At 34.4% G+C, this 24001-nt stretch overlaps 1 protein-coding gene across 3 annotated transcripts in view; it reads right to left on the reverse strand.

Annotated features, from left to right (window-relative positions):
* Positions 1–24001, reverse strand: part of LOC149072090 (solute carrier family 25 member 44) — a 90188-nt gene that overhangs the window by 37306 nt on the left and 28881 nt on the right. For all 3 annotated transcript variants that reach the window (XM_089246095.1, XM_089246093.1, XM_089246094.1), the window contains exon 2: positions 6105–6916. In XM_089246095.1, the coding sequence (XP_089102221.1) occupies positions 6105–6771 (667 nt within the window). In that variant the 5' untranslated portion in view covers positions 6772–6916. The remainder of the gene's footprint in view (positions 1–6104; positions 6917–24001) is intronic.

Raw genomic sequence — 24001 nt, forward strand, 5'->3', positions numbered from 1 at the left:
TATTTAAATACAATCAAATATTAAATATTATTACTAGAGCCTGGAAGTTCAGGCAAAATGCCATAAATGCCTTTTTTTTTGCCTATTTTTCAAACTTTTACGGCGTATTCACCATTCAGCGTGCTGAAACGCAGATCAGTTGAATCAGTAGATCAGTTTCAACGCAAAATCGGTATTCTCTAAACACTACCAAGCGAAACTCGGTTCAGTTGGCGAGTATTTGGCGTATATTAGCTTGGCGAGAGTAGATCCGATGCTGATTGGATAAAGGGTTTTTGACCTTCTAATGAAATAGAAAACTCAACGGTAGGATTCTTGTACTAACGTTTTTCAACAATTTTTATTCGATAAGCAAAATATGGTTTTATCATCCCCTTTTTAATAGAAATTCCATTTCATTCCAGCTACATTTTTCTTTCCTACTCCCGATATATCTATAATGATGGTTTTTCATTTTGCTACGGAATTGCTAATATTCTCAGATTAGATAAAATATATATATCATTATACAAATACAAATAGCAAATAATTTATATCGCATGTATTGTATTTTCCCCACGTATAATCAGCCTATGCGATTTTCATTGCTTTGAAGGGAAAAAAATGTATTTATCAACACATAAAAATTTTATTAATTGTGAATGAAATGAAGGAAAAAAAGGATGGTCGCAATTGTGTAAAATTTATATTTTAAAAAATACTAGTGAATTTGGAAATTTTTCAAAAATAATTTTTATCTGAATATTTTTGAAATTACGATTGTTTTGTACCTGAAATCACAATTTCGTAAACACTAATAAGATAAACACATTAAAATTAAAAAGTACAAAATTCAGTAAATTTGATTTCCAAAAAAAAATTTTCAATGCTAATAGTAATTCTTGTGATGGACGTTGAATATTAAATTACTGAACATTAATAGCTATATTTCCTATTAGCCAAATAAGTTCATATCTGAGACTGACTTTTTTGTAATTATATTTGTTGAAACTTGTATGCTAGTTGCATGCACTTCTTGAGATACTATTTCTTATGCAATCCTTCCAACACACAAGATGTGCCCCCTCCTAATGTATAAAATGCTAAACACAGCTGTTTTCTTTTCGACAAAAAACTGTTCCACTATGTGTATTAGTTTTTTGATTAGCTTACATAAAAAGTTAAATTCAGTTGAAAATAGTTCATTATATTCTTAGATATAAGTTGAAAGGACTTCCTTGAAGCTGAAAGAGATTCTTAAAAATAAAAAATCTGTAAACAAAGTTTCAAATCTGACAGTCAATACAAGCTTCAGTGTATGGACAATTTTTTTATGTGTAAAATGCATTGCCTTTGAATCATGTTCATGTTTAACTAAAGGGTAAACTAATAGCCAAGACTAAAAATTAAAAAAAAATTGGCATATATTGATACAGATTCAACGTCATTACTCATCAACAAAATCATTTTCCATCCCTCTTTTTACTAGCAGGATTGGTAGTTAAATCTGGATTTTTTAAAAATATATACTGTATTTACATGATAATCACAATAATCTAGTAATATTCGTTACTTTCAAAATTTACACTAACTTGAACATAATTAAGGCAGAAATTCAAACTATGTAAAAAAAGGCTAAAATTTTCCTCACTTAAGAAATAACGACAAATCAATTATCAAAAATAATTTATTCATATTTATATGGAAGTATTTGAGATTGCTAAAAAAAATAATGGTACGTATAACACACACACAAACATTGTAAATAAATATTGAGATTTTCTTCCGTGATGTAGTCAGCTCGTCTTCATGGCCACCCTACTTTTGCTCCCAAATACTTGTTTCATCTGAAAAATTAAAAACATAGATTTCATGAAAAAAAATTTCCCTAAAGAATGAAGCAAATCATACTCATGTGTTGTGATTTCAAATACAGTGAAATCATACTGCATAATACGAATAAAGCACATGTAATCAGCAATCACGTGGTACTAGTTATGTAATGATAGATTACTTAAATATTATAAATTTCACTCAATCATTGCCCAATGCTGGCATGAACTGCACATAAATAAGGTTCCAAAAAGTAATTTCATGAATTTTTGAATTGGTGTTTTGAGCACGAAAGGTATGATCACACACTAAAATATCGATAAAATGATATTCTGCAAAGCAAGAAAAAATGTCATTGTAGAGGGATTGCTGTTGTATTAAGAGTAGAGATGTAAAATTCTTGAGAATATTATCATGAAGGACTACTATTGTAAATAACTTGAGAATATTCTTCTTATTCTTAATGAGAATATTCTCCAGTTATTTATAATGTAATTATATATAATATCCTAGAGAATATTCTCTGGAAAGACTACTTTTATAAATTACTGGGGAATATTCTTATCAAAAATAATAATTATTCTCAAGTTATTTCTCATATTAATATTCTCATCTCACATCTCTAATCGAGTGGCAGCAGTTTAACATTATACTATAGGAATTTCCAAACAAGACTTTCAAAATATTGATGTAGAGGGATTTATTGTTATATTAAGTATCATTCCAGTGAGGTTAAACTGTAAATAATAAACCAATGAACTGATATTTATACGCAAAATATTGATGCACAAATAGAATGAAATGAGCTGATAATTATATAATTTTGGATAATGAGAATGCACCACAGAAAATATTTTTTGTTGTGCATTTGTGCAAATACTGTGGATTCTGTTTATAAAGTTTTTGTTGTTTTTTTCAAAAAATTGCCATGAAAAATGTAAGCGGGCAAAATGATTTAAACAGGAAATCTTAATAAAAATTAGTTCGAGTACTAAGCAGGAAAATATTATACGTGGGAATGTTATAAGCGAGATCGAGTGAATATAGAAGGAAAATGTCATGTTTACACTCAGCAGCAAAATATCATGTAATAAATATATTCCTGCCAAGAGGTAAAAGCTAAAAAAAGGTAATATATTTTGCTTGGCATTAATATAAATATTTTCATATTAGAGATGAAACATTTCATACACAAATCTATATTTTAGAGTGTTGGTGAATATTGTATTGTTTAGGAATTAAAATTCACTACTGTAATGATCGCTTTTGCTTAGTACATTTTGTGAGTTCTTAATGTATGAGGATCCTCAAGAGAAAAGGCCCCCCCCCCCACAAAAATGAGATCTGGTTGAAATTTTCTAGAATTTACCAGGTAGGGCCACAGAAAAATTTCTCATCTCAGGGCCCCCATCATGCTCTTAAGATGGTCCTGGTTAGGGAAAATTTTTTTCTAAAAAGAAATTAAGATTCATGCTGAGAAAATTTGAAGCTGTACACAAGTGACTATTCCTGCAATTCAAGAGAGATATTCATGACTTCTTTTCAGAGCGATGATACATTATTTTCAGAGAGGAAAAAACTTCAAAAGCGTGGCACTATGCCCCACCATTTTAACCTTTAGGTCAGGACCGTAAATAAGCTGGAGCAACCAAAGCACTTCCCAAGGGCCGAGAGAATGGGGCCCTCACAAAATGTACATTTTATTTTACATAATAATACTTTTAGGGGACCCCCACTCAAGAAAAAAGTCTGCATCGAGAAAGCCCAATACGACCCTGCTTCAGGTACCATAAAGACGAATTTGTGTCATTAATATCAATACATGAGTATATTACACATACAATTCTATCATTATTTGATAATGATCATTTTGTTAGAGAATAAAGTTCAGATTTGAAGGAAATCATAGAAAAGTATCATTACTCACCTTCTTTCGTCACTTGTTGATGGCTTCAAGTAGTTGTTGAAGGCTTTTATTGATCGGGGATAATTATTTAACATATATTTAATATCTAAACGCGGTCACTCATCATCTTATAATTAATACATTATTCTAAATTCCCTATTTCATTCCGGCTCATCGTGAAAACAATTCAGCGTGACCTCCATTACTACGTCGATGTTTGTGTTTGCAGCGATGATAATGCTCACTGCACATGCGCTAAAACTCGATCCACCCTGCTGGATCGCTGAAATCGGAGGTTCAGTTTCGGGCTCGAAAAGCTGGTCCCTGGATCTCGATTCAGGGGCGGTGAATACCAATTTTGAGGTGAAACACAGTTTAGAACCTGGATCGCGTTCTGAAACTGGACGGTGAATATGGCCGTTAAGGTAAAAACACCTTTTCTGAAACTTTCGTACCACAAATGTCTATTTTAACATAGCTTTAAATCTATTGAAAAAGTAATCTATTACTTTGAAAATTAATGTGTAATAAATTAATAGTATTTAATCACCAATATTCAATGAAATTCTGCATCAATATTTCCTCAATATGTGCATGTTTTCGTAATTTTGCAAAAATTATAGCATTTTCACTGCTCTGTAGTTTGATAACTATAGCTCATAGAAAAAAATTATAAATACAAAAGTGGTAGCAAAAAAATTTTTGTTTTCTACTATATTGTAATTTACACTTTTGCTTTCTGATGCATAGAAATCAAAATATAAGGCGAAATCAAAAAAAGTCTGAAAATTTTCAAATTTTTTTCAGTATAACTCAGTTTGCACAGGGCTTTTGTTTCTGCAAACTTGGTTTTCATTAGTGGCCTTGGTCCCTACAACATATCTCTACAATAACTAGAGATACTCGACCTTTTGCAAGGAAACCCATTTTTTTTATACATATTGACAGGACTACAAGTAGATGATGCTGTACTTGGCCAGCAGTATAATCTATTTTATGCAACCATATCATTTCAGCACTTAAACAGCATCAGTGTGTGAATAGCAGGACTGGACAAATCCCAGATGCCGGGGTGACTAGAAAATTGGTTTTAGCACCTAAAATTTTATATGCATCATTACTAAAATGATGAGACAATAATGAGTAAGTACGAGACAACTTTTTTTTAACTTTGTAATAATGTGTCTTTCAAAATGAGAACGAGTCATCAAGTCCCAAAAAAAGTAAAAAAAAATTACTCAGGACTTTTACTTCATGAAAAACATGCTTCGCTCTTAATGAATTTGACTGACACCTAAATTTTTTTTCGATTTGTCCAACTCTGGTGGATAGCACAACTTTTATCAAGATGCATACTGCGACACCAGTGAAGCAGCTGCTGAAGAACCATTTTGACAATAACATGACACAACACCTGGCTGCCATGTTCACCTGACAGGTGAACGCTACTATAGAGATAGCCCTTGCAACTTTTGGCTTTGGAGACACCGCAAAATATTATGTGCAGCGGTCAGATTGCAAACTTTGGTGAATTGAAAGCACATTCACATCATTACCATAACATAGGTCTACTCTGATCTGTTGTTGAACAAGTACTTTTGTTCTTCCACCTCATAGCCAGAACATGGTAGACAACATATTTAGCATTTCTTGTGTAAGTTGTAGTTGTTTATTTAAATGACTTCATTTTTGTGATGTTTCCATGAATTACGAAATTGTGCCATGCTAATTGCATTACCGTTTTGCCTTGACTGGCTATCATATCTATTCTGCGAGCAAACTTACCATGAGCTGGATGAGTACAGCATTTTCTATTTTACATTTTTAATCATTTTTTCCCCTTCGCCATACAAAATTCCATTGTCTCGGGAACATTCATGCAAATTTTCAAGTCATTCTGACCAGTGGGTTTTTATTTTGGTCTTTTGAAATCAGAACTTCAGTTACAATGATCATCATTGCTTAGTAAATTATTGCTTATCAATCTGCATTCATTATGCTTCATTAAACACATTGTATTTGCCGAGTTTTTATCATAGTTTTTGCAAAAGTGTCCTAATTAAGCGTATTGAAAGTAACTAGAGAAAACACATCTTTATTATAGGGTTAGTAAGGATTCTCAAACACAAAATAATTCCTTGAGTTAAGCTATAAAATACTTAAATTGCAAAAAGTGTTTTTATAAAAATGTAAGAGATATCAATAATTAATATGATAATTGTGTTAATTACATTAACAAACATTTTATTTTAATTAGTTATTAGAAGTTTGACTGGTTTTTCAAAAATATAATTGTTTTTAATGTAAATGCTATTAAAACCGGTTTAAACCAAAAAAACCCCGGTTTTTTTACCAACCCTGCAAAGAACATATAAACCTTTAATACCTGTATAAACTGGATAGAACATCCACCACAGTGCACTACTTGGAACATATGTACACAGAGATGCATAGTAACCACGATAGAAACCTCTAAGACCATCCCTCTTATAAAGTTCTTTTACGATCTGTACTGAAAGACCATTTCTGTTTTTTGCACTACAATCAATGTTGAGAGGATTTGTAGCTTTACTTGATGCACCAAGCATACCAAGTTGCCCTAGCACCATCATGTGTTGAGAAACTACATCAAATGGCGTAATAATTGTTTGACTAACAACAGAGCCACATCCACCTCCAATCAAGCCTTTGACTCTTCCATCAGTAACATCAGCATACAAGCTAAGTAAATGACGAACTTTCTCATATGTAATAATATAACCAATGCCTGAAACAATCTGTATAGTATTTATCCAAAAGCCTCTGTACAGACCACATATTCCTTCATACTTGAGAATTTTTAAAAAAGCATCAAATGTTCCTTTATAAATATTGTTTTGCCTCTGTATTTGCAATCTTGTCTTTATCACTGTAAAAGGATACAAAAGTCCACGAAGAGCAAATGAATTAACCATAGAGAGCATGAAAAAACGACTTTTGTCCATCATTTCCCATTCAATTGTTAAAATCCTGGGGTTTTCCATTTCAGCAATTGGATACGTAGAATATGACATGACAAATTAGCTGGCAGTAGATCCAATACTTTTAAGAATTAATGTTGAATAGGGTGATGGAAATTTGATCTTCACAAATGTGCAAAAGAAACTAGATGCAAATTCAACGTTTGAGAACATAATGAAGAGTGCAAGCTGCAAAAACCTAAAAAATAAAAAACATTTATAAAGATGGAAAACATACAGATCGGAGGAGAAAAATGTGAGACACTTTATGTGTCATATGACATAAAAATTTTTGACAAAATATACTGTAAAATTGTACAACTTTGTGCCAAGGTTGCAACATTTTGCCACACACGATTTCCAAACATCAACGCACTCTAGCAATGAATAGTTGCAAAAGTAGAAGTTTGGAAAAATACTGGTAGGAAGGTACAAGTAGCCTACATAGAGGTAATGTTGGGTAAGAATTACCTTCCCAGTTATCCCACGTGTTTATCAGAAAATTATTGGTGATTTGCAAGTTTTTGGTATTCATGAGAAATTGGAAAGAGTCTGCTTTGGTTAGACCATTTAGGGTTTCCTGAGAGATCTCGTAAGTGTATATGTTTATTTCTATGCTACCTACTACAAATTGGTGCATTCAGTGTTTCTAAATGGTTTTTTTTTTGCTTACCTGCAGTTTCAGTTGTTATCAATAATCAGAACTTTGTGCCACCAATTTTTTCCCAATTTTCATATTTTTATCTTTTTTCACTAATCGGGTTGAAAACTGAGATGTGAGGTTGAGATGTAGAGGAAAGTATAAAGTACAAAAGGATGAGAATATTTACATTTTATTGTGAAATATTGTGGAAAGTCTTATCCAGGACTGAAGGTTTCCAAGCCAGACAACAAAGGAGATATACTAGTTTTCACTATGGTGAAGAAAGGAAGTATTGGACATGGCTAGACACTGTTGACATCATCTGGTATAGTGAAAATCAAATTGTAAGCGAAATAAGTCCACCAAAGCATGCAGGCTCAGAGATGGAGGGGGGGGGGGCGAGATTGCAGGCTCAAAGCATGTACCTAGGTGACATGAAGCCGTGAGTGTTCTTCATAAGGGGGTTTAAAGTTGTTAAAGGTAGATGTGTGTATCAAGTCTAACAACAGTTTCTTAATAAAATAATTTTAATTAAACTTGTTTTCATTGTTTTGTATCATTTTTCATTCTTCAATTTATAAAAAAAAAATAAAAAAAAGGAAAAAAAGGGTAAATAATGTTTGGAGGGTTTTTATTAAAGCAGATACATATAAAAGCAGTGACAAGAACGTATCAGATCGAGTTTATAATGCATTTTGAATGCAGAAAAAAGGGTGGCCCAAAGTTGTAACCTGTAGGGATACAAGATTGTGCCTCATGAAAAAAATTCTGCTTCCCTTCCTATCAAACATAGATTTTTTCCCGACAGATCACTCAATAGGTGAGATATGTAGGTATAATGAGTAAAACATTCAGACAAATAAGTGCATTATTGAAGGATATACTCTTTAAAAACCTCAAAAAGTGGCACAAAGTTGTACCAGAAAATTTGAAATATTTAAATTAGCATTGGAAAACAATGGCATTTTTACAGCAATTTTCTATAGTAAAATTTGAAAATTTGGGCAGTCAACAGTTTAAATTTTGTTATAAAATATTTTGCATTCAAATATTCAGATAAATTACAACTGCAGTGATACTCTAGGCTAATGAAGATAATTCCTTCTGGAATAATGTTTGTTAGCCTTAGTCAACATCTTTGTTAGCCAAAACATGATTCCCCATAGGGAAAATTGTTTAACTTGGTTTTGCCCAAAACTTGAAGAATTAGAAACGAACGAAAGAAAAATTATACCATAAAATTGTTTGAAAAAAAACCAAATTTAAAACAAAACCAAGAGGCACTATAAAAGGGACAGAATGCTGTAATGAAGTGTTTCAAAATTGGATGAATGAGGATTTACAGGAAGATGAGAAACACTCTTTTTAGAGTGAGATAGACAGCTTTTTCTCAGCCCAAGATATCAAGGAAACAGATATTTTCTGGATGTTATGCTGAGGTGAGCTTGTAAAGAAAAGTAATCTTGTGTCCACTGGTGCTTGAACCCAGGCCCTCTTGAATACTGGGCAAGAATGCTACCATCTATAATACAGGAGCAGGGTCGAGTCTCCAGTGGTGTAGATGGTAGCATTCTGGAGCAGGGTCATGTCTCCAGCGGTGCAGATGGTAGCATTCTTGCCCGGTATGCAAGAGGGCCTGGGTTCGAATCCTGATGGAGACAAGATAACTTTTCTTTGTGAGTTAACCTCAGCATAATATCCAGAAAATATGTTTCCTTGATATCTTGGGCTGAGAAAAAGCCACCTATCTCTCTCTAAACCATCCCACCTGGGGGCCATTTCCTTAAATTAAGAGAGGCTACTAATGTTTCTACTTCAGTGCCTCATGCCACAGTGCATGAAATAAGGAAGGCAGGGTTGTGTCTCCAGTGGTGCAGATGGTAGCATGCTCGCCAATATGCAAGAGGGCTTGGGTTCAAATCCCAGTGGAGACAATGTTACTTTTCTTTCCGAGTTCACCTCAGCATAATATCCAGAAAATATGTTTCCTTGAAACTCTTTTTATTTTAAACTATTTATGTAACTGAGCCAGGTTTGTAGATGTCTTCTTATTCGATGTGGTCAAGCTCATTTCTGTTTCATACATGCATATGGAAAACATAAGCTTCAATACAAAGGCATATGTTTACACATAAGGCAAAGGTAAAATTTGTGTAGGCTTACACAACAGGCAAATTACACATCGAGGTGGCACAGACTATTCAATTGGGTGCCACGAGCATTGCACAGAAGAACGTTTACACTGAAAACATTCAAGTCCGATTCCTTTTTTAATGCATTTCCAGTTAGCTTAATCCGTCATTTTATATGAAATGGTTCAAAAACGTTCCTAAAGAGAAGTGGACATATATCAGGAAAGAGATTCTGAAAAGGATATAAATTAATCCAGTTTGAGTAAAATTGGTAATTGAGTAATGATTGACATGAAAATTCAGCACATGAAGCAGTTGTGTTGAATTAGCATGTACAGTACGCACAACTTTTAACCAAACAATGGCGATATCTTGGGTTCTATTTATTGCAAAAAAAAGAAAGGTAGCATTCTTCTTCATTTGAGATCTTCCATAAGTGTATTAAGTTCATTTTTTCTTAAGGGGTCATATAGATCAGTGGTTCTCAACCTTTTTTTCCCATGGCCCCCTTTCAACCATTTCTCATTCCTGTGGCCCCCTTACGACCATGATTAATTTCCTCCCCATTTTCCCGTTAGAAGACAATTATTCAAATATTGTTTAAAGTATAAATATGTGTTTGAATTTAATTAATTTTTAATTTATGAAAATAAAGAAAAAGCAAAACAAACATAATACAACACAGTAATAAAAATACATAATAAATTGTTTTCAATCAATTAAATCAATTAAACTTTGCACTTGAAGACAGCATAATGTCATTAGGTTACTGTACAGGATATATGTGTGAAGTTTGATTTCTTAATAAATTAGTTTTTCTTTGGTACATTTGAATTTGGGGAAATCAGAATTTCAAACTAATCAGAAATTATAAATAATCATATTTTGAATAAGAAAATTATTGGTGTATTGATTATAATTTCGATAGGGTGAGATTTACATTTATCATGAAAATCTGATGTCTCGTTGGATGACAAACTATCTCCAAATGGCTTTTTGGTTCATAATGTGGCCTCTGTCTCGCAGGTGAAAGAAGCAACGTGCAAGTTTTTGGCTTACACAATATTTCAAATAACAGACACTACTACATGTAATGGACAGGGTGCATAGGTAACAAGACGTATGGTATTTTACTGGCAAACTGCGTTCACCCTACAGGAATATTTTCAATTAGAAAAATTATCCAAATAACGTGTAGTACTCAGATATGCCATTCATGTTTCGAGGGGATTGTATAGTTATTAAAATAAAAATTTCAACTTTTTATACGTACACCTGTCTGCTCAAAAACCCAATTACAAAGTTGTTGTCCCGTCTCTCCTGATGCCAACAAAATCGTTTTATCTGCATTTAACGTTGTTTTTTTGGTTGGTTGTCTTCAAATAAATGTTACTGTCAATCACTGTCGATAAAGTGACACTGTAACCTCATAATTAAACCTCATAATTATTGATAACACAAGCTTATGACTAAGACTCTGATTTTTATGACCTAAAAAAGAAACGTAAGATCTTTAGGTCATAAAAATCAGAGCCCTACTTATGAGAAATTGAATGAATACACACACAAATGTCACTGTGCTTGTTTTCGTGAAACTACTTCAAGTGCTAAATTTCATCTTTCAACTACTCAGATCCTTAGTTTGGTGTTGAAATATCCTGCCAACCAATCAAAACTCAATCAAATCTTTTTATTAATGTTAATTAAATAGGTAAAAATGGTGAAAAAATATTCTATGCATTTTTTGTTTGAAATTAAATTTTTTGTGGTCACTCTTTTAATAAATTTCTTCACAGTCGTCTTATCAGCAGTCATGACTCCCCTCTTTTGCAATTTTTTCCTCCGTGGCCCCTGGAATATCCTGGGGCCCCCTTTGGGCCATATGGACCTGGTTGAGAACCGCTGATCTAGATGTTAAAACTAAATCCAACTTTTGAAAGTTCAATGGTAACTCTATTTTTTCCTTCCATATTTGGATTCAGTATCTCAAGAAATGTCGAAATACCAAATTTCATCAATTTTGAACGAATAGTTGGTGAAATATAAATTATTGAAAAACGAGTGTCATAATGTTAAACAGAAACATCTTGTTTTTGAGCATAATTGCTGAAATAATATAGGTACCTCATTACTTTTTATTTTAAATGATAGATTCTAACGGACCAAACATTATTTTATTACTCATTTTCAATTTGGCTTTTTTTTCATATGAGTTATGAATTATTAAAACATTTTTTTTTAATTTATGAATAGAAACATACATTAATTTTTACTTCGTTCGAATAAGCATAGTCGAAAACCCAAAAGAATCAATTTTCATTCCAATCTGACTTCTATTTCGCAAGATATGAGTGATTATATGAAAATTACCACTTTTAGGGACCATATACTAGATATAATTTGGAACTCATTGAAAAATTTCTCATGACATATTATGCGAAAATGTTTAAATATGAAGCTCATAACTTTACTTGTGCTTTACTTACAATTATTGTTTATATAATGATACGATAAATAAGTCATCCATCGAGTCTTTCACACATTTTTTTTAAGTATTCGAGTAAACAAATAGTGAAAATGGCAAAATTTTGTTGTTTATTTCAGAAATTTGTTTCATTCCTTAGACAACATTCATGAGCTGAAATGGTAAATATAATAATGTGCAAAGAATTCACAAATTAATACCATACAATTAAATTGATGTTAATATTTATGGAGATAATAATTAATAATTATTGCTTCTCTTAATAGCGTAAATCTTAGTGTGTGCCAAGTTTAGAGTAGTGGCTATTTGTGGAGTTGTCTCCGCTAAAACCGCTGCATTTTGTTTCATCCATTTTTTACAGCATTATTAAAAATTAGGGAATTGCAAAGTGAAACAATTATAATATAAAATAGTGCAATGTTCGACAGAAAATTTATATATTTTTTTCTAAATTGATGAAATTGTCATCGGAAACAATTGCTTTGTGACACCAATCATGGATATAAAATCACTAAAATGAAGATTAATAAAAAAAAGTTTGTTTTCACCTCCATAAAATAAAAACTATTTTTTAACAGCACTAAATCCAAACACTCGTGTAGCATATATAGAGTATTTATTATTATAAATAATGTTTCAAGAGCTGGTTTAACATTAATAACAGATTATTTATTATCTTAAAGGTGGAGATACATAAACCAAGCACTGGAGCCAAACTGGATGACCAAACTGCTTACTCGCTGGAGACCAAAATGTTGTTTACAAAAGTGCCGTTGCCACTACATAACAAAATAACCCCTCTTGGTTTTAGCCTTTTAAATGGCTAAGTATATTTATTACAATACTCCCCCAAAAAAAATGAAATACATAAATATATATGAATGCAAAACTAGAAATTAATGTTCACAAATCAAACATGAAGGCTTTCTTCGCTCACACAATGGATATCGACAAGTTACTGGTACAGTACTTTTATCAGCAATGTCATGATTCACCAGATCACTTTTTGTTGCACAGTTCTTATCAAGAGCAGACAAATTCACTCTGTCTGACATCTGACAGAGGAATACAATTGTAACAGCTAGATGAAGATTCGCTGTCATGACTGGGATTTAGAAGTGATGAATGTTCTCATCAACAGGAACATGTGTAATAGATCTTTCACATGCAATTGATTTCTTAGGAACGTCACATTCACTATCAGTAGTCACTGGATTATAAGCATGATCAGGGCATAACTGATCAATGTGAGCAAGATATTTCTCCCTAGCGATGTTAACAATTCATGTCTTGCTTCCCTTGGGTTCCACCAAAGTTCCCTGACTCCACTGATGATTCTTACTGGATCAAACAAAAACTTTCTGACCAGAGTGAAAATACCTTTTTGCATTATGTCACAATACATTTTCTGTGAATCTTGTTTTTTTACCCTTGCTTGAATACTGGGATGTACAAGAGACAATGGTGTTCTGAGTAGTCTAGACAAAAACAATTCAGCGGGTGATACACCAGTTGCACAATGAAGTGTAGAACAATATGTCACCAGGAATTGAGAAATTTTCTTACTCATTTGTATCATTTTGCATTTTTGACAATGCATGCTTGAAAGTCTGTACTGACCTTTCTGTGAGTCCATTAGATTTGAGGATGATATGTTGGTATCAGAGTATGAATAACTGAATCAGATTTTAAAAAGGATCTGAATTCCTCTGAAACAAATTGAGGACCACTGTCAGAAACACTCTCTGACAGTAAACCATATCGAGAAAATAACTGTAGCAAAGCATCAATGGTACTAACAGAAGTAATAGAAGGCATTTGTATCACCTCCAACCATTAAGAGTGGCTATCAACAACCAAAAGATAATTCTTTTGATCTTTTTGTGCAAAATCGATATGCATCCTATCCAGGGTTTCGGCTACGGTCGCATTTTCCGCAAAATGCGAAAGAAAGTCTCAGAATGCGAAAGAAGTAGTGGCTACTTTCACAAAAATGCATACGGGAGGTAAAAAAAGTAGACATCCATCCATCCATCACTCAATCATCTCCGGGTCCACACCTTATTATGGTGATGACATTGGGTGAAGATCAGGAAGGGCACGGTGGAAGGTCAGACAAAAGGAGTCCAGTCATCACCCCATATAGTTAGAGGGGGGGGGTGGCAAAGCTGCATTCCTCAGCTGGTTTTGTTTGGGGGTGTTGGTTCAGTCCCTGAGCAAGCTCATTCATTGCTTTTTTTCCTGGCGACAGTGACAAAAAAAAAACTTAGTACTAATTTAGCGACGTATATTTTCCACCCTCTGGTTATATTATTTTTTATCTTCACTTGATAACGAATATAATAGATAAATTTCTAATAAATAAGCGCAAGGATTGTGCTGAAAATAGCCAAACAAAAAAGAAGAAATCAGATTTGCCGTCTAAACATCTTGTAAGCAAATGGTGCACGCTTTATGGATGGCTTGAAGTGGAATGGACAAAGAAAAGAAACCTTCTGGCAAGTGATAAAGATAAGCCAAGTTTTATTTTTACACGCTGTATAAAAAATTTCTTCATATTAGCAAAGATGGAATTTCGTAATCTATTTTTCATTCACTTCCTGATGTACTAGAGTTTTTAAATTATGTATACTCTCTTCTGTGGTATACTGTGCTTGTGTGCTCTCGATGACAATACATTATAAACAAAATTGGTAAATTTGTAGTGCTGAGATGCTATTTTTTCCAGTTCACGATTACAGCGATGTATAATTTTTAGGGCAGATATCGCCACGTGCATGCCAACTGAGTGAAGAAAAAACAATGATCAGAAGTTTATCGGAACTTTTATTTCTTAAAAGTTGTAAGAACAATGAAGTTGAACAAGATCATTCACGATCATCAAAAATGAAACAGCCGACAAAAACAACCGGCAATAGGGAGAAAAAAAAATCCTGACATACATGTGGAAAAAGAACAGATACACAACATATAGACTACAACATATTAGTCTACTATATAAAGCTGCGCTCCAATGAGGGTGAGTATGCCGCCGCCGCCGATTTGCATATCGTGTCGGGCCGACCGGTTTCCATGTGCATAGAGAGAAAAAAAAAGGGAACTCATTCCAACACAACAAAATACCGCATTTCCGCACAAAATGCGTCATGCAGGAAAATCGAGGCATGCCAGCTTTTCGATTTCAAGGAGCTGGTCTTTTCCGGCATGCTGGAAAAAGCAGGGTTTCTCATTAATATTGAATTTTGACATGAAGTTTATATTTTTAAATACAGAATGGTTTAATTTTCTTTTCAGACAGTTAATGCATAAGTTTTATTTAATTCTTTAAAATAATGTATTTTTTGGAATCACTGTAATTTGCAAAAATACTTATTTTGCAAATTACAGCGCGTCTACCATATACACCGCTGAGCCGCGGCCCGGTACCGGGAGAAGTCACGAAATTAAAAGCAAATCAAATTTTTTCACAACTGAGTTTTTTAGCAAGTTTTCACGTTTGGGTCTTTAAAGAGCTGCCTGATCGCAGAGTAGTTAAGCGCACCTCCGATTCCGATGCGGTATGTCCGGTTTCGAATCCGAAACAGAAGCATGGTAGGATAATCGTTCGGAACGGGCAAACATTGCATGTTCAAAAAGTTTTTAGGTATCTCTGGCATAAAATGATCGTGTTCCAACTAAAATGATCACTTAAAACAGCGGTTTTCAACCTTTCTTGACTCGCAGAGCCCTTTTCAGTCTAATTTCTAGCCCCGGAGTCCTCTTTATTTATCAAATTTACTGATTTATTTTATATTGTCCTCGAGCACACATACTCACCCCATGACCCACGGGCCAGATGTGGCCTTTGGAGCCATGTGAAGCAACAAGCGACCTCAAACCTAATTTTGTAAAGGCGCGAACACGTTACCGTAGCGCTCCTGCAACGTACCACCCCCTGCAGCGGTTTTAATCCGTTCGCGGGTTCACAAACTTCTTTTGTGCTTCTTTCTTTCTTTTGTGTTCGTTGAAAAAACCGATTCCAGGTGGGTCCAGTTCAAACAGATCGAGAATTGTTCACAATACCGTTCAAATTACTGAACAACCAATTGCGAATGCTTACCTTGCATGATCCACGCGTTAATGTATAAGCGCTTTAAGAATGAACTAAGCCACACATTTACAGATCACTCGAGTGGAACGCGGCACAGTTTCAGCGCACTCAAGTGACCAGCAGTGTAATTCCACGTCACTTCAGTGGTCCTCGGTACATTTAATGAGTGCCTTGAGTGATCCGCAACAGAGCTTCAGAGCACGTGAGCGGCCCGTACAGTACCGTACATCACTTTAATTACCCGCATGGCACAGTTCCAGATTATTCAAGCGGCCCAAACACATTTCCACATGACTTGAGTGACCCGCGGCATATTTATAGATTTCTTAAGTGACCCATGACACATTGACTTCAGTAACTTAGGTGGCTTGCGATGAAGTTCAACATCACTTGCTGTGTTCTGCGATATATTTAAACATCACTTGAGTGAACCGCAACACAGTTGCATATCACTAAAGTGACCCAGGCACATTTCCACATGACTCAAGTGGCCGTGCCACATTCCTAGATCATTTAAATGACCTGCGGCATGTTTAAAGATTACTTACGTGATCCGCAGTATATCTATGGATTACTTAAGTGGCCCACAACATAATTCCAGAGCACTTGAGTGGCCTGCGACACTCTTTCAAACCGATGAAATGGCCTGCACTCTCATAAAGGTTTCGTTCCCTTGTCCAAGAGCAGAGGTCTTCAGCCTTTCTCGAGCACTGCCTATACCTATCAAACAAAGACCACACCTTATGGCAAGGATGCAGAGTATGGGCCACTTCATTAGTTTGAAAACGTGTCGCTAGCCACTTAAGTACGTGACAGACACTCGAGTGACCTGTAAATGTGCCGCAGCTCACTTATGTGATCTGTAGACATGCCGCAGGCCGCTTGTGTGATCTGGAACTGTGTCACAGGCTATCTATGTGGAAATGTACTGCGAGCCACTTAAGTGATGTAGAACTGCACAGTGGGTCACTTAAGTGATTTTTAAATGTGCCGCTCAGTTTCACAAAATTACAGTTTGAGGTTGGGGGCCACATTAGGCCCACAGGTCATGAGTTGAGCATGTATGCCTCACGACAACGTTTGCATACATATGTTTGAATTCATGCAATTGTTCACAGTGTTAAATACCCTGTTAAAATTGAAGAGTTCGTCAAGTGCTCACGAGTACGAAATTTGGCATGAGAATTGGGCATTCTTGATGCTTCAGGGAGCACTGGTACTCACAAGCGAAGGGTTGAAGATGCCTATCCCCGAGCCTCTGCGGAGCCTCCGAAAAGTGCACAAGCAGTGCCTAAGGGCTTGCTCAGGTTGATGAGAACCCCTAACATAAAAGATATTAAATGCCTGGTTTTTCCATGACAGTTAATCGGGCTTTGTTATTGCAAGCCATGGTCCAACAAATTTATGATGTTTCAGTCGACTTGCCTAAAAGTCACTGGTACTACTAAGTTCTGATATATTTTTCCGGTAAATAATTATTGCTATTTTGCATATGTTTTGAAAAGATTGAGTTTGTCACAACTCATGGGCGAATTACATAAATAATGAAACTATGATTTGATACGTTTGATATTGATATTACATTTTGATATTGCAGGATGTCTTGTTTCTAAAGTGGATACCTTGAAAAAACATGAGATAAGTGTGGATCATAAGTATGCTGTGGAAGCTAGATCCTTGAATGAAAGTAATGAGTAGCAAAAGTCAGTGGCATCATCATGTGGTAAAGCTGAGGAATCTGTTGTGTCTGCCATGAAGATTGTTTATATGCAACCCAAGGAAGACTTAGGAACAAAAAAATTCGGAGCCTTGAAGGATTTGTGCATGGATTTGGGTTGCTCTTCACTAGCAGGTTTGAATGTGACTTCCAGGGTCAGTTATGAAAGTTATGACTCAATACAGGATATGGAAGAGGCCATGGCATTAGTAATCCAAGAAGAAATAGTAGAGAGGGTAAAAAAAGCAAGGTGGTTTTCAATTATGATAGATGAATGCACTGATGTGTCAGTGGAACAAAGTCTCATGATTTATGTGAAATTTGTTCACAAAGGTAAAATATTTACCCACTATTTGTGTTTAGGAGCTTCTGCCAATGAATTGTATACTTCTGTGATGAAAACATTGGAGAAATTAGGCATTGATGTGTCTAAATGTTCTTCTTTGGCCACAGATGGTCCCTCAGTAATGACTGAAACTAGAGCCGGAGTGGCAGCTCTTTTCCAAAAGCGCAATGCCCAGTGCATTGTGTTGCACATAGGCTGGCACTTGCATCTAGCGACGCTGCTGCCGAATTTGCATATCTGGTAAAATATCAAGACATTTTGGAGCGTGTGCACTCATATTTTGAAAAGTCTCCAAAAAATACCAAACGATTACAACAAGCTCAAAATATTCTGGATCAAAGTGGTAGAAAAGTGCTGAAACTATCAGCAACCAGGTGGTTGTCTGTAGGAGACACTGTATTGAATATTGAATCGAATTGGTCTTCTCTTATTTCCGTTTTTGCAGAAGATAAACGCCCAGTAGCGCAGGGATTACTGAAACAAATGGCATCATTCCTCTTTCTTGCCACTACTGCAATGCTGAATGACGTAATGTTCACCGTAAATAAGCTAAGCATAACATTTCAGAAACAAAATTTAGATTTTGAATTTACTCAAGCATGTGTAAACGCTTGTTTAGCAAATTTGGAATCCATGAAAAACAAAACTGGCACACATTTGATGGACTTCCTAGATAAAATCCCTAAAAATGTTGGAGAAAATTTTGAATATGAAACGCATGTTGTTTCTGACAGCCAGAAACAAAGAGAAAAATTTGAGAGCTTGTTGGAAGAGTTTCTTTCCACAATAATCACGAATATTCAAGACAGATTGGGGGATATGGGCAAAATTTCAATTTTCAATGTTCTTTTGCCAACCAACCTGCCCAAACCTGCTGAATTGGAGACATATGGCAGAGAAATGTCTCAAATCTCCAAACTGCTGAGTGCAAATCCTAAACTAATGGGATTTGATTCATCTGCTTAGTGGGCTTTATTTAAGCAAATCATGTACAACAGGTGCAAACGAATGAACTTGAAAGAGCCGCTAGAATTCATGTTTGTTAATGAAATGTCGTTTGAATATCCGTTGATGTGTTCCCTTGTCAAGTATGCCATAACAATTCCTTTGCATACAGCAGACCGTGAAAGAGGTTTCAGTGCATTGAACATAATCAAAACTGACATTTGAAACCGAATCAAATTATGCCACGTCAACAATATCATGATGATAAAAATTGAAGGGCCGGAAAGAAAAACTTTAATTTTGGAAAAGCTTTTGAGAAGTGGGCCAGTTTGAAAGAAAGAAAGGTGTTAAATTCCAAACCCAAGTGTTTTGAAAAAAAAAATTAATCATTTGTTTCATAAAATTGTGTTTGTTATTTGTGTCTCATTTGCTTCTATTGTTATTTTTTGAAGCTACTTGAAAAATGCAATTATCCTTAACTATTAGATGTAAATTGGCATTTTAGCATTTTGCTAAAGCTTTTTTTCCCATTTTCGCTTTTTTGCTAAAGAAATTTTTTACCTAGCTGAACCCCTAATCCTATCCCATGGAAATTTGGACTATACCCACGGTTGAAGTGGGGTTCCTGGCAGAGCTTTACTTACTTTCTGACATGCAGAACAATGTTGAACAAGATTTTTGATTTGTTTGTCCAATTGTGGCCACCAAATATGACTTCTGGCAATAGCTTACATCTTGGAAATTCTAGAATGTGTATCATGCAGTAAATCTAAAAAACGTGTTCTAAATTTTTCTGGAATGATCACACAAATGATCCCATAGAAGACAACCACAGTCAACTGCTCCCGACATATGAAAAATGGTTATGGAAATATGGTTTTGAAGCCTCATTATTGAGTCTTTCAGGCCAACCATTCTGAATGTACTTCAAGGCCATTCCCAAAACAGGTCATCGCGAGTTGCCTTGGCAATATCTGAACTAGTTATCGGCAAATCCTCACAATATATGAAATCTTAAATACATCAGATTGTGTGTGCATCCGTCTCAGATTCTACTGGAGCACAAGATAATCAGCAGAATCGGCATGATCAGAACCCTTTTGTACTCAATAGAATACTTGAATGAAGATAACAAAGCCCACCTCTGCAGTCTAGCTGCCGCAATTACAAGGATACCTTTGTCTGGTGCAAAAATGCTTATTAAAGGAAGATGGTCAGTTACCAATACAAAAGGTTTACCAAACAAATATTGCTGAAATTTTTTATAGCAAAGATGATTCACCTGCCTTTTTTTCAATTTGAGAATAATTTTGTTCAGCTTTAGTTAATGTTCTAGAGGCATATGCTATTGGACGTTCCTTATTGTCTATGACATGGGATAAAACAGCTCCCAAACCAAATGGAAAAGCATCACAAGATACTCGTAATGGCAATGTTTCATCATAATGGACAAGTACTACATCTGATAAAATATTTTTACATTTCTGAAAAGTTTCTTCACACTGAGACGACCATTTTCATGGTGTGTCCTTGTGAAGCAATTTATATAGAGGACTCAATAGCACATCAGAATTCTTAATGAACTTTGAATAATAGTTCAAGAGACCTAAGAATGATTTGAGTTCAGTGACATTAGTGGGAGCTTTTATTTGCTTAATTCGCCTAATCACATCAGTAGGATGAATACCCTGACCGTCAATTACATGGCCAATAAATTCTACACTTTCTTGCAAAAAAACTATATTTTGACAAATTAAGTTTGACATTATAATCAGAAAATCGTTGAAATACCTTTTCCAAGGTTTTCAAATGTGCATCAATTGTATCACCAGAAATCAAAATATCATCTTGAAAACATATCACTGATTGCAAACCCTGAAGGATCTTTTCAAGATCTTTTCAATTGATGATTGAAAAATTGCTGATGTATTATTTATGCCTTACAACAATTTCGATGGACGTACTAAACCTAGGTGAGTGTTGAAAGTAAGACATTCTTGAGAACGTTGATCAAGTTTGATTTTTTGATAAGCATGACTCAAATCCAACTTAGAAAAATACTTTCCAACATTGAGAGTCGAAAACAAATCATGTTGTCTAGGCAGCAGATACTGATTTTAATCAAGATACTTGTTCACAGTGGCCTTATAATCACCACAGACTAGAACATCGCCATTCTTTTTTGGCATGATCACAAGAGGTGCAGCCCAACTGGAATGTTCCACAAATTTTCAAACTCCACATTGTACTGATTAGTGAATTTCTTCGGCAACTTTCACCTTACATGAATAAGGCGCTGGGGGTAATTTGCAAAAAACTGGTTGAATGAACATCATCCTTTATTTTCAATGTTGCCTTGATATGTCCAATTTGTTCACAACTTTCCTCGAAAAGCTTGTAAATTTATCAGTCGGCCTCTTGGCAGGATCACCTGATTCATTCACTTTGTGTATAGAAAATATTTTAAGCCACAATTCAACTTGAAACATTTTATCCAGTCCCTTCCAAACCATGCTGGTCGATCACCTTTGACAATTATAGCACAAGACTTGGAATTCTGGTTCTCATAAGCAAAATCTACAATCGCCTCCTCAGAAACATAGATAGGATTTTGATTGTAATGTTTAAGAAATACATTCATAAACCTGGGAATATGAGGTAAATGTTTCTTCAGCCAACACTCGAAGATAATGACTACATCTGCCACAGTATCTAACTCCATTTCTAATTGTTTACCACAGATCTGTATGTTAACCAAGAAACGAGATTTTTCATTCAATTTATTAATTGAATTCACTGAAAATAATACTCTTCAGTATAAATTATTTATCTGCAGTAGATATCATTTTAGTAGAGACATTTTTTTTGCTTTGATTTTTTGCTTTGTCCAATTTTATTGCAGGCATTTTTGTACCAGGCATTTTTGTATTTACACTTTTCAGCATTGTGTGATGCACCACATCGATAGTATTTCTGAGAAATTGTCTTATTACAGTGAATACCTTCACTCCATCTTGGCTTATTTTGATGATAAGTTGATTTTCCCACTTTGTTTACATTCGATGAGAGTCCAGCCACTGTAACCTTGTGATATTACTAGAACCTTCTTCAGCAAGTTCCATTGCTACAGCCATGTTAATGGCATCTGTAAGTTTAAAATTTTTTTCTTGCCAGTAGACGTTTTTGATTTGCCTCGCAGCGAATACCGCAAACGAATCTATCTTGCAAAGCCTTGCCCAAAAAATCTCCAAAAACGCACGTTGATGCTGACTGTTTCAATTCCAAAAAATACTTAGCTATGCTTTTGCCCTCCTGATTTCGTCGGTGAAACAAATCTTTCAGCGACGATAATCGGTGCAGGACGAAAATGTTCTTGAAGCAATTTGATGAGCTCTTTATACTCACAGTCCTTGGGTAGATGTGGCGTTAGCAAGTTACCAAGCAGTTTATATGTTTTTGCACCAAGCACGGAGATTAACACAGGCATGCGTTTTTCATCTTCCACTTTGTTAGCTAGCAAATACTGCTCGAGCCATTCGATACATACAAGTCAAAATCTTCATTGGCATCATAGTAAATTGACAACTGACCAACTAGGCTTACTTTCGACATTGTAATGTTTCTTTTTCAGCATGTACAAGGTTCGATTTATTTACCTTTACTAGAATACTTCATCACCATCATAAATAATGTTTCAAGAACTGTTTTAACATTAATAACAGATTTATTACATTAAAAGTGAAGATACATAAACCCAGCACTGGAGTGAAAATGACCAAACCACTTACTTGCTGGAGACAGAAACATTGTGTTCACAAAAGCGCTGTTGCCACTACATGATAGCAAACTAACCCCTCTTGGTCTGCTTATGAAGCATCTACATCAGCATAGTTTGTCTCATCAAAGAAATATTAAGTTTTAATCCATTCATATCATAAAATAGATATGAATATTTTTGGTAACAAAAGTTCCATCAGAACTGTATATATTTGAAAATATGGGTCATTCTCTCTCCCCCCCTCCCAAAAAAAAAGTGTAGACTTTATTGAGACTTTATATTTTTCTTTACAAAATTTCAGAGCATTCTGGTAATAATTTATATTTTTCTTTCTAGTTCTTCATTTGATTCTCTGTCACATATGGTATTTCTTAATTTTTTTCAGATGGTATCCAATCATTGTTTGCAACAAAATCTCAAAATCTTACTGTCCCAGCTTGAATTAAGAGTTAAACAAAGAGTCTATAAAAATAATTCAGATTTACACCAAAACTTAGAATTACATTTCATATATGTGCTATAGATGAATAAAACAGTACAATTTTCAAAAAAAAAAAATTTTCTTATGAAAAAAATATTTTTGCTCATGTCCCAATATTTTTCCCACCTTAAAATGTTTTCTGTTATGGTCATTAGGAACATATATTTTAGTGGGTGTATATATATATATATATATATACACACTAGAATTGATCTGATAACATTTTAGAGCTCATTGAAAGGTTTACTTTTATTGCTTGATCAACTTATTTGGATTTGACTTACAAAAAATGAGTTCATGTTATGTCTTTTTTTAGAGTACTAGATTTTTCACTGTTAAATGTCCACTCTGTTATGTAATTGTCATAAATAATTTTCATTTCATCTATATCACCATTAAGTACATGGAAATTTGCTTCAAAATATAATAAAAGTTTTCATCAATGATTAGAATTTTTAATCAAAAAATAATTTAGGCTTACTAATTTTTCTTACGAATTTTTGTTCACTCTGTTACACGTTCTAAAAACTTAAGTAACACAACAGAATTTAAGCTATGATTCAAAGTTTCATTCGCTTAAGTTTTAAGTTAAATTTAATAAGTTATCTCTCTCTATTCAATTTAAACCCATTACAAACATTCTCCATGATGTTATTTTTTTCAGTTA

This window comes from Pholcus phalangioides, unplaced genomic scaffold (genome assembly GCF_987345545.1).
Source record: "Pholcus phalangioides strain wild (caught in Gottingen) unplaced genomic scaffold, Ppha-v1.0 ptg000017l_1, whole genome shotgun sequence".
In the NCBI taxonomy this organism is placed as follows: domain Eukaryota; kingdom Metazoa; phylum Arthropoda; class Arachnida; order Araneae; family Pholcidae; genus Pholcus; species Pholcus phalangioides.